General features: G+C 44.1%; 1 protein-coding gene across 4 annotated transcripts in view; it reads right to left on the bottom strand.

The window, feature by feature from the left end:
* LOC135551890 (collagen alpha-1(XVI) chain-like) overlaps positions 1 to 11,972 on the bottom strand; it is a 124,157-nt gene extending 112,185 nt beyond the window's left edge. For 2 of the 4 annotated variants that reach the window (XM_064983166.1, XM_064983163.1), the window contains exons 1-2: positions 11,711 to 11,972; positions 1 to 82 (exon numbers count right to left, since the gene is read on the bottom strand). The exon at positions 1 to 82 is cut by the window's left edge and continues 30 nt beyond it. In XM_064983166.1, coding sequence (XP_064839238.1) covers positions 1 to 43 — 43 coding nt within the window. In that variant the 5' untranslated portion in view covers positions 44 to 82; positions 11,711 to 11,972. The remainder of the gene's footprint in view (positions 83 to 11,710) is intronic. The other 2 variants (XM_064983164.1, XM_064983165.1) reach the window with 2 other exon arrangements.
* Between the last annotated feature and the right edge of the window lie 526 nt (positions 11,973 to 12,498).

Consider the following 12,498-nt stretch of genomic DNA (forward strand, 5'->3'; position numbering starts at 1 on the left):
AGAGTCTGAGGGTGAGCAGAACCAGGAAGCGGAGATTCCTCATGACGCACTCCTCTGGATACACACACACCTCGACTGCTACCTGGGAGAGAGGGAGGGAGAGGGAGAGAGAGAGAAACAAGGGGAGGAAGGGATATGGGGTTGGAAAGAGGGAGAGAGAAGGAGGAGATGGAGAGAGATATAGAGGAAAGGGAGGTGGAGAGGGAGAGGGTCAACATAAAAAATGACAGTATTTGATATGAGAGCACATTGTAAGAAACAGGTAGTACACACAGAGAGACTACACAACCATTTACACTCAACTAATACTGAGTCAGCTGGTTGTATTGGTGTTGAACCACCAGTGTTGCAGGGAACTAGTTGTATTGGTGTTGATAGGTTTGGATTGCTGAACTTTAAATGTTATGAATCATTAGCTGTAATAGAGAAACGAGGGGTGCCATAGCCGAGGGGCTACACCAGAGGTTAATGGTGAGCTGTAGGAGGAAAGTATATAGTCGGTGCAATTAGGCTTGGAATGTATTGAGTGTAGGGAATGTGATCACGTGGCAGGCATTGATAAGGGGAGAGAGTCATTGATTAGTGATGAGCTCGTCATCAAGCTCGAGACCCTGGGTCTCGACCCCGCCCTGTGCAACTGGGTACTGGACTTCCTGACGGGCCACCCCCAGGTGGTGAGGGTAGGTAACAACATCTCCTCCCCGCTGATCCTCAACACTGGGGCCCCACAAGGGTGCGTTCTGAGCCCTCTCCTGTACTCCCTGTTCACCCACGACTGCGTGGCCACGCACGCCTCCAACTCAATCATCAAGTTTGCGGACGACACAACAGTGGTAGGCTTGATTACCAACAACGACGAGACGGCCTACAGGGAGGAGGTGAGGGCCCTCGGAGTGTGGTGTCAGGAAAATAACCTCACACTCAACGTCAACAAAACTAAGGAGATGATTGTGGACCCCAGGAAACAGCAGAGGGAACACCCCCTATCCACATCGATGGAACAGTAGTGGAGAGAGTAGCAAGTTTTAAGTTCCTCGGCATACCACATCACAGACAAACTGAATTGGTCCACTCACACAGACAGCATCGTGAAGAAAGCGCAGCAGCGCCTCTTCAACCTCAGGAGGCTGAAGAAATTCGGCTTGTCACCAAAAGCACTCACAAACTTCTACAGATGCACAATCGAGAGCATCCTGGCGGGCTGTATCACCGCCTGGTACGGCAACTGCTCCGCCCTCAACCGTAAGGCTCTCCAGAGGGTAGTGAGGTCTGCACAACGCATCACCGGGGGCAAACTACCTGCCCTCCATGACACCTACACCACCCGATGTTACAGGAAGGCCATAAAGATCATCAAGGACATCAACCACCCGAGCCACTGCCTGTTCACCCCGCTATCATCCAGAAGGCGAGGTCAGTACAGGTGCATCAAAGCTGGGACCGAGAGACTGAAAAACAGCTTCTATCTCAAGGCCATCAGACTGTTAAACAGCCACCACTAACATTGAGTGGCTGCTGCCAACACACTGACACTGACTCAACTCCAGCCACTTTAATAATGGGAATTGATGGGAAATTATGTAAATATATCACTAGCCACTTTAAACAATGCTACCTTATATAATGTTACTTACCCTACATTATTCATCTCATATGCATACGTATATACTGTACTCTATATCATCGACTGCATCCTTATGTAATACATGTATCACTAGCCACTTTAACTATGCCACTTTGTTTACATACTCATCTCATATGTATATACTGTACTCGATACCATCTACTGTATCTTACCTATGCTGCTCTGTACCATCACTCATTCATATATCCTTATGTACATATTCTTTATCCCCTTACACTGTGTATAAGACAGTAGTTTAGGAATTGTTAGTTAGATTACTTGTTGGTTATTACTGCATTGTCGGAACTAGAAGCACAAGCATTTCGCTACACTCGCATTAACATCTGCTAACCATGTGTATGTGACAAATAAAATTTGATTTGAAGGGGTCGAGGTCAGGTCAGGTCACGTTAAGGGAGAAAGAAAAGTTTATGGCCCGTATCACTTAGTTTCCTGCCTAGCAGTAAAGATACAAAGGTTTGTTCAGATGTGTAGGAGGAGACTCAGCCTAGGAGAAATAGTTAAATATCAGTGCTTGTGTGAACAATATCTTTGTCTAATGCAGCTGTATTGACCGTCTGGGAGAATAAACTTGGTTAAGCTAAGCATAGTGTCCGTTGAGTTTTATACTCTGAGAATTAGAACCTAACAGTGTTGAACCAACAGTGTTCCAGGAACTGGTTGTATTGGTGTAGAACCAACAGTGTTCCAGGACCTAGTTGTATTGGCATTGAACCAACAGTGTTCCAGGAACTAGTTGTATTGGCGTTAAACCAACAGTGTTCCAGGAACTAGTTGTATTGGTGTAGAACTAACAGTGTTCCAGGTACTGGTTGTATTGGTGTAGAACCAACAGTGTTCCAGGAACTAGTTGTATTGGTGTAGAACCAACAGTGGTCCAGGACCTAGTTGTATTGGTGTAGAACCAACAGTGGTCCAGGACCTAGTTGTATTGGTGTAGAATCAACAGTGGTCCAGGAACTAGTTGTATTGGCGTAGAACCAACAGTGGTCCAGGACCTAGTTGTATTGGTGTAGAACCAACAGTGGTCCAGGAACTAGTTGTATTGGTGTAGAACCAACAGTGGTCCAGGAACTAGTTGTATTGATGTAGAACCAACAGTGGTCCAGGACCTAGTTGTATTGGTGTAGAATCAACAGTGGTCCAGGAACTAGTTGTATTGGTGTAGAACCAACAGTGGTCCAGGAACTAGTTGTATTGGTGTAGAACCAACAGTGGTCCAGGACCTAGTTGTATTGGTGTAGAATCAACAGTGTTCCAGGACCTAGTTGTATTGGTGTAGAACCAACAGTGGTCCAGGAACAAGTTGTATTGGTGTAGAACCAACAGTGGTCCAGGACCTAGTTGTATTGGTGTAGAACCAACAGTGGTCCAGGAACTAGTTGTATTGGCGTTGAACCAACAATGGTCCAGGAACTAGTTGTATTCCAGGTGTAACAGTATAGCTTACGTCCCTCTCCTCGCCCCAGCCTGGGCTCGCCATTTCACATCGGCCACACGGGAACTAGTTGTATTGGCGTTGAACCAGCAGTGTTGCAGGTTTAAATCCCACATCGAGCCAAAATATTCATAGAAAACTGTCCTGGGGGGGCCTCCCGAGTGACGCAGCGGTCTAAGGCACACGCAACACGGTGCTTGAGGCGTCACTACAGGCGTCACTTGAGCGTATATGTATATGTATACTGTATATGTATATGTATACTGTATATGAAAAAAACTGTCCTGATTATCATAATAGCTAAGATCTGATGTGTTGAAGATGAGGTTGAAAAGGTGATTAGGTACAGTATGTGTATATTAATTAGCTAACTGACGGCCAGTATTCATATGGGAGAAATGTCACTCAATGTAGTCTGATGATCCTCATTATAGTGTCCATCTGGACCTGACCAGCTGTGACTGGATACTGACACACACACACACACACACACACACACACACACACACACACACACACACACACACACACACACACACACACACACACACACACACACACACACACACACACACACACACACACACACACACACATAAAAATAAACCTGCATAAACAAACGCTATACAAGCATGCATAAAAGTACAAAGAACAGACCCAGAAGAAATGCACAAAGGCAAAAACACACAACAACTTAGTGTACATCTGGGGAGTATTTCACTGGAGCCACGGCAGCGTTATAGCCAACCACCAGCGCCAGATGGTCACATGTGGCACGACAACAGCAAACACACACAAACGCACACACACACACTTGTGACTTTTCTAACACGTCAACTACATTGCCCTTTAGGCTCAGCTGGAGAAGATCAGTTATAATGATTGTGAAAGTGTAACTTGTCCCCTGACACAGACACAGGCGGCCTCAGTAACGATTACTTACACACACATACACACACATACCACTCCTATGTTTCCAGGTACAGCAAACCCCTGAAGATAGACAGAAACACAGACTGGGAGTCTTTACCCACCTATCCAGGACAAGCAATTACCCACAAACCCCTGGGTCATAGTATGACCCTGTTTTGAATTCCAATCGGTCTCGATTTAGACTACCTACATCTCAAAAGACACTCTAGTGTTCCCCATACAGTGCACTAGTCTTGACCAGAACCCTAGGTGGGGTCATTTAGGAGAAGAACTAACTAGCTGCAAGGCGATGAAAGAAAATAATACAGTATATGTCTATTCCTGATCATTTAGGGCCAACTTGAGACCCGTCCAACCGCCTGCATAACTTTTGTCAGACATAAAGCATTGGTGTAAACGGGTCTATTCAGGATAGATCTACTCATAAAAATGGAAAAGTATGAACACATCCCAAGTTGGCTCACATCAACACCTTCCTCCCAGACACCCTGGACCCACTCCTATTGGTTCACCGCCCCAACAGATCCACAGATCTCTTTCTTTCTTCTCTCAGAGTATGTTCTAACAGCTGGCCATAACAGATAAAGGCTGTGTTCGCTGTTCAGGAGGGACTGGCTCTCTGTCTGTGGAAGAAACACAGGACAACAGGAGGGGAAATAGACAGCTCTGAAAGTCACCTAAGACACACTTAGACAGACTGTCGGACAGACACACCACACACACACATGACCGGTGATTGTCAAACTTAACCATTGAGTAACATTTGATATAATATTACAATATATAATTTGTGTGTAATAACATCAATACAGATGCGGTATAATGATGTTGTACTGTTTGTATAGGATGTGTGTGACAAGGTGCATTAGTGTGCTGTGTGCTGCTGTGTGTAAACTGCAGCTCCTCTTGGAAGGTCTTCGGTCACATGCCCACTTCACTGAGTGACAGCCCAATCACAGGACTTATCCCTCTCAGACACTGAGGAGTGGACTTGGTGCTGTGCTATGAAAACAACCTCAAATCCATTCTGTAGGGTCAGGCCCCTAAACGCTAAGACCACACACACACACACACACACGCACGCACACGCACACACACACACACACACACACACACACACACACACACACACACACACACACACACACACACACACACACACACACACACACACACACACACACACACACACACACACACACACACACACACACACACAAACACTAGGACCTCATTCAACCCAGACTGTGATTAATAGGCTAAGCATTCATGTGTTTCAGACCTGTTGCAACGTGAGACATGGAATGAAGGCAGACAGAGTAACTAAATATAATGTATGTCCTGAGGCTACAGTAGTCCCTCCAAATATTCACTGACCCAGGTTAAGCCAAGATTGGAGCAAATTAAAAGGGAGACAGTATTCAAAGGATGACTCATTTAATAAACAGTGACAAGTCGTTACTATATCTCCTCTGGGCTGCGTTCAAAAAGTGAAGTTATCATGAGTGTTCATAATGAGAAGCCAAAGCAGAAGGAACATTGCCTTACAGTTACAGTTCCCGTTTAAAGAGATTGAACGGTACTTTGACTCGTAAGTATTTTTTAAACGTCCCGCTTTGGGCTGGATGTGTCAATGTGCAGTTCATACATGCATAAACCCAAATTGGTCTACACGGACAAGTTCTGGCCTGGTTTAGATCTTATCTGTCGGAAAGATATCAGTTTGTCTCTGTGGATGGTTTGTCCTCTGACAAATCAACTGTAAATTTCGGTGTTCCTCAAGGTTCCGTTTTAGGACCGCTGTTGTTTTCACTATATATTTTACCTCTTGGGGATGTTATTCGAAAACATAATGTTAACTTTCACTGCTATGCGGATGATACACAGCTGTACATTTCAATGAAACATGGTGAAGCCCCAAAATTGCCCTCGCTAGAAGCATGTGTTTCAGACATAAGGAAGTGGATGGCAGCAAACTTTCTACTTTTAAACTCGGATAAAACAGAGATGCTTGTTCTAGGTCCCAAGAAACAAAGAGATCTTCTGTTGAATCTGACAATTAATCTTAATGGTTGTACAGTCATCTCAAATAAAACTGTGAAGGACCTCGGCGTTACTCTGGACCCTGATCTCTCTTTTGAAGAACATATCAAGACCATTTCAAGGACAGCTTTTTTCCATCTACGTAACATTGCAAAAATCAGAAACTTTCTGTCCAAAAATGATGCAGAAAAATTAATCCATGCTTTTGTCACTTCTAGGTTAGACTACTGCAATGCTCTACTTTCCGGCTACCCGGATAAAGCACTAAATAAACTTCAGTTAGTGCTAAATACGGCTGCTAGAATCCTGACTAGAACCAAAAAATTTGATCATATTACTCCAGTGCTAGCCTCCCTACACTGGCTTCCTGTCAAAGCAAGGGCTGATTTCAAGGTTTTACTGCTAACCTACAAAGCATTGCATGGGCTTGCTCCTACCTATCTCTCTGATTTGGTCCTGCCGTACATACCTACACGTACGCTACGGTCACAAGACGCAGGCCTCCTAATTGTCCCTAGAATTTCTAAGCAAACAGCTGGAGGCAGGGCTTTCTCCTATAGAGCTCCATTTTTATGGAATGGTCTGCCTACCCATGTCAGAGACGCAAACTCGGTCTCAACCTTTAAGTCTTTACTGAAGACTCATCTCTTCAGTGGGTCATATGATTGAGTGTAGTCTGGCCCAGGAGTGGGAAGGTGAACGGAAAGGCTCTGGAGCAACGAACCACCCTTGCTGTCTCTGCCTGGCCGGTTCCCCTCTTTCCACTGGGATTCTCTGCCTCTAACCCTATTACAGGGGCTGAGTCACTGGCTTGCTGGGGCTCTCTCATGCCGTCCCTGAGGGGGTGCGTCACCTGAGTGGGTTGATTCACTGATGTGGTCATCCTGTCTGGGTTGGCGCCCCCCCCTTGGGTTGTGCCGTGGCGGAGATCTTTGCGGGCTATACTCAGCTTTGTCTCAGGATGGTAAGTTGGTGGTTGAAGATATCCCTCCAGTGGTGTGGGGGCTGTGCTTTGGCATAGTGGGTGGGGTTATATCCTTCCTGTTTGGCCCTGTCCGGGGTGTCCTCGGGTGGGGCCACAGTGTCTCCTGACCCCTCCTGTCTCAGCCTCCAGTATTTATGCTGCAGTAGTTTATGTGTCGGGGGCTGGGGTCAGTTTGTTATATCTGGAGTACTTCTCCTGTCCAATTCGGTGTCCTGTGTGAATCTAAGTGTGCGTTCTCTAATTCTCTCCTTCTCTCTCTCGGAGGACCTGAGCCCTAGGACCATGCCCCAGGACTACCTGACATGATGACTCCTTGCTGTCCCCAGTCCACCTGGCCGTGCTGCTGCTCCAGTTTCAACTGAACCGCGGCCCTAGGACCATGCCCCAGGACTACTTGACATGATGACTCCTTGCTGTCCCCAGTCCACCTGGCCGTGCTGCTGCTCCAGTTTCAACTGTTCTGCCTTATTATTATTCGACCATGCTGGTCATTTATGAACATTTGAACATCTTGGCCATGTTCTGTTATAATCTCTACCCGGCACAGCCAGAAGAGGACTGGCCACCCCACATAGCCTGGTTCCTCTCTAGGTTTCTTCCTAGGTTTTGGCTTTTCTAGGGAGTTTTTCCTAGCCACCGTGCTTCTACACCTGCATTGCTTGCTGTTTGGGGTTTTAGGCTGGGTTTCTGTACAGCACTTTGAGATATCAGCTGATGTACGAAGGGCTATATAAATAAATTTGATTTGATTTGATAATCTATGAGCAGAATTACTGTGCAGCGCCATTTTCGCTACATTTTCCCCCACATGCGCCAGCCCTAGCAATTTGAGATTAAGCCAATGAGCTTCAGCCCTCGTCATTAGAGTGACTGCTAGCAAAAGCATGCCCACCTTTATCCAATAAGGTGCAGGACGGGCCCAACGGCTCAATGGTCACAGCAGAGAGAGAGAGAGATAGAGAGCAATGACTTGATGCACATTTCTGCACATATGTGACATAGTACACAATTTCCGGGGACCACTTTCGCCTCTCAAGCGGTACTTTCGACTGGCTGAAATTATACAAACGTTCGACAGTGCATCTTTAGTAGTTCTAACAAGTAGCTATTGAGTCAGGGAAATGCTCTGTAAATATCACGTTCTGTCTTAAATTGCATTTGAAATGCAAGGATACTGGGAACAATTGTTTTGAGATTTTTGCAGCCTTTTGCATAGTCTAAAAAATACAGACATGTCTGCTGGTCCCACCAGAGATCATTGCAGCACAGTTGGCATTTTTCATACTGCTGTTGGATTGTTGTTCAGAGAGTCAACTTTGGGATAAAAAAAAACATTTTTGATGTCCAGCAAATGATTTGGAATTGGTCGTATATGCTAATCATCCTCCTAAAAGGTAGGCTATATCCTATATGCTAATCGTCCTCCTAAAAGGTAGGCTATATCCAATATGCTAATCATCCTCCTAAAAGGTAGGCTATATCCTATATGTTAATCGTCCTCCTAAAAGGTAGGCTATATCCAATATGCTAATCATCCTCCTAAAAGGTAGGCTATATCCTATATGCTAATCATCCTCCTAAAAGGTAGGCTATATCCTATATGCTAATCGTCCTCCTAAAAGGTAGGCTATATCCAATATGCTAATCATCCTCCTAAAAGGTAGGCTATATCCTATATGCTAATCATCCTCCTAAAAGGTAGGCTATATCCTATATGCTAATCATCCTCCTAACAGGTAGGCTGTATACTATACGCAAAACGTAGCGAGTGCAAGTATTGATTTCATCATTCTTGCTGCTTCAAGTTCATTAGCCATTTAAGCCAGCGAGATCAGGCGTGTGTGGTATTAAATAGAGTATGTTATAGCCTATGCATGGGCACTGGGCAGTTATCTTTCCAAGAAAATGTGCTTCCTAAATAAGATTAGGTTATAGTTTACATCACTGCCAATAAATAAATATTGATCACTCATATTTGTCTCCGTCTGAATAAATATAAAGTAACTCAAGAGAAAGTGCAAGTCTCTCGAGCTGTGCTCTCTTCAAACTACAGCCCAGTAATACACATAGCCTAATATAATGGGCCACGTGATATTTTCTGGTCATTTAACCTATTTCTAGGCCTCCCGAGAGGCGCAGCAGTCTAAGGCACTGCATTTCAGTGCTTAATCCGTCACTACAGATCTGGGTTTGATCCCGGGCCGTGTCACAGCCAGCCGCGACAGGGAGACCCATGTGTTGGCACACAATTGGCCCAGCGTGATCTGGGTTAGGGGAGGGTTTGCACAGTAACACGGTCGCCAGTTGTATGGTGTTTCCTCTGACACATTGGTGCAACTGGCTTTCAGGGTAAGCAAGCAGTGTGTCAAGACGTAGTGCGGTTTGGCAGGGTCGTGTTTCAGAGGACGCATGGCTCTCAACCTTCGCCTCTCCCGAGTCTGTTCGGGAGTTGCAGCGATGGGACAAGATTGGAACAACCAATTGGTGAGAAAAAGGGGTAAAGCTACAAAAAAAATGGAATAAAAGTAGACAATGTGTGTGTGCGTGTAAAAATGTCTGCTGTAACTGAAGTCTACCGCATGGGCCTACCATCGCTCCACTTCTAGGCCTGCAGAATAAACTCGATTTTTTGCTAGAACTCATGGTCTGTCTCTAATTTTCAACTCATGTGTAAAAAGTACTCTTTTATGTTGGCTGACATCACATTCACACATGTTTTCCATTGCGTTGTTCAACCTCAAGGGAAGGGTTTGAGGCTTGACTAAACCGTTGCTTTTTGAAAAGGCCAAAGCACTACAGCCAACCGATGCAGGAGGGGAATAATACACACGGGTCTCATAGACTATACTTAACATAGAAACATAAATCAGGGCCACTCAAATTAGTATGACATGTTACGTTTGGTATGGTTACATAAGATAGGTTACTTAAGATAAGTTACTAAAGGATATAACCCGAACATCAAGCAACCCAAAGGTTGTGTGTTCGAATCACATCATGGACAACTTTATAATTTTAGCTAATTAGCAACTTTGCAACTACTTACTACTTTTGAGCTACTTTGCAACTATTTAGCATGTTAGCTAACCCTTCCACTAAACTTAACCCTTTTAGCCAACCTTTCCCCTCACCTAAACCATTTTAGCTAACCCTTCCCCTAACCCTTTAACCTAACTCCTAACCTTAAACATGACCTGAAGAACTAACCCTAGGGTTAAAGTTAGCCAGCTAACTAATGTTAGCATTAGCCACCTAGCTAATGTTAGCCACAACAAATTGGAATACGTAACATGTCATACATTTAGCAAATTCATAACATATTGTATGAATTGCATTCATAGCATATCATACGAAATGCATGATGGACATCCACAAATTAACACATATCATACAAAATGTAACATATCATTTATGTACATAATTATAAGGTTAGTATAATACGAAATGCTCTGAGACCACGTTGGAATATGGGGTCATGAGAGAAATATATAGGCTCTTATGTTGACATCAGACAAGTTTCCAATGTGGGTTCATTCTAGAAGCAACAGATAATTAGGTGCCTCAAGGCAGTAGAGAAAGCATAGTGGACATTATAGAAATCCATTCCATCCCTGTAAAGATTTGCTCAGCGTTTTGGTTGAGATGCATAGAATTGGTTATCCATATGCGATTGGTGAACATAATAATGTAAGATCTTAATTTGATCAACCTGTTGCATGAGAACTTTCCACGTTGACATTTCAGACGTGATTGTCCCTTAAAAAATGTATCAACCCCTACAAAAATGTCCATGAATCACAATCCACATGCTAAAACCACACGTCTCTGAATGCAGAGATATGTATTATCCCTTGGGCATAAAGCAAGGGCAGCCACCATGTGAAACTAGACTTCACGAGAAAGCCAGCTGTGACCTTTGCGCAGTTACACACATTCACTTTTCAACCAAATCTATCCGTGGATTAAGCTGCCACTACACAATTAGCTACATTCAGTTTTGCTTTCCCCTCATATTGTAAGGCTACTGTGTATTGAATATTGCGTGCGCCAAAAGTCCCACTTGGTAGCCGACTAAAACTCAACTCCACGATTTATGATGGAGTTGATGGGGCGACTAGTGTGGGCGGACTGGAGCACCCGATGTCACATAAAATTATGTTTTTTAAAGAATATTCTTTGAGTGCTGAAATCAATAGATTTACATAAAAAGCTTCAGTTTGCCCGCACTAGTCGCCGCTCAACTCCATGGTAAATCGTGGAGTTGAGTTTAATTGGCTACCCACTTGGTTAATTAACCACTTCAGTCATAACATGTGAAGTTGTTCGTAGCCTAATTGCTGTCAGAAAGTTGTTCATTACACAATCACCTACAAAGCTAGAGTGTAAAGGCAAACCGATTAAATTGTTTAGTTTCTAAACACCTCAACGTTTAGAAGCCTATGATTAATGATGCATAGATGTTGCTATTCTATTAGCTACAGCAAATCCCCAGGCCATATGCTTGAACAGTAGAAAACAGATATGAAATGCAGACCAGATAACAATATATGCATTGTAGGCCAATCGTTAAAGAGCTATGAGTAGCCTTGGTGAGACATGCGCTATTGACAAAAATGACTTGCTTCAGCGCAACTGCAATCGATAAAAAACGGTTATCCATACTTACAGCTATAGTTAGATCTCTGCAGTTACGACAACATTAATCCAAAATCTACAGTAGCCTATATGCTGCCGAGGCAGGTAAAAACCATTTGCTGCTGTCCCGTTGTAATCCACACTGTTCTCTCCCTTCAATACTGTTTCTGCTGTAGCCTTCTTACCAGGGGAAAGAAAAAGTTACTGCCAGAGTGATCATGTCCAACTTCTTTCCCCTCCCCTCTTTCTGCTTGCTGATGTTCGAAAAAACTTTATTCTCTCTCTCTCTCTCTCTCTCTCTCTCTCTCTCTCTCCCCTCGTCTCGTTTTCTCCGGGACATCCTCCAGTTAGAACGAGTAGTGACATCACCTGGTCCAGCGTTGGAAAATGAGCCGCGAGCATACCCCTCTCTCCCTCCCCTGCCTATTTCCTTTTATCCCCCTACGTTACACTCAGCCAGGTCATCCATGATACAAGCCAGTACAGCTCTCTCTCACAAGTCGGATTCGTTTGATGCATCTCTGTAAACTACTCACGTTCTGCCGCCGTGGTCGACTGTCCGCCACAAGATAAGGCGATGTCATTGCTATAGTCAGGCCTAAAGCTACTCTGTATCTTCTCTTAAAATAATGTGGCGTAGATACAACTGTTTTATAAACACAATTATTATGCAATGTTAACAATTCTATCTGCAAAACATGCAGCTATTTGTGGTCTGTTATTGTTGTAATTAAAAAGTGATACATTATATCATCATCATCATCTTCATCACTAATCTTCAATTGAATCATTTTAATGATTGACAGATGAGTCCAGCTG

The sequence above is a fragment of the Oncorhynchus masou genome, chromosome 13, assembly GCF_036934945.1.
Source record: "Oncorhynchus masou masou isolate Uvic2021 chromosome 13, UVic_Omas_1.1, whole genome shotgun sequence".
NCBI classification, from domain to species: domain Eukaryota; kingdom Metazoa; phylum Chordata; class Actinopteri; order Salmoniformes; family Salmonidae; genus Oncorhynchus; species Oncorhynchus masou.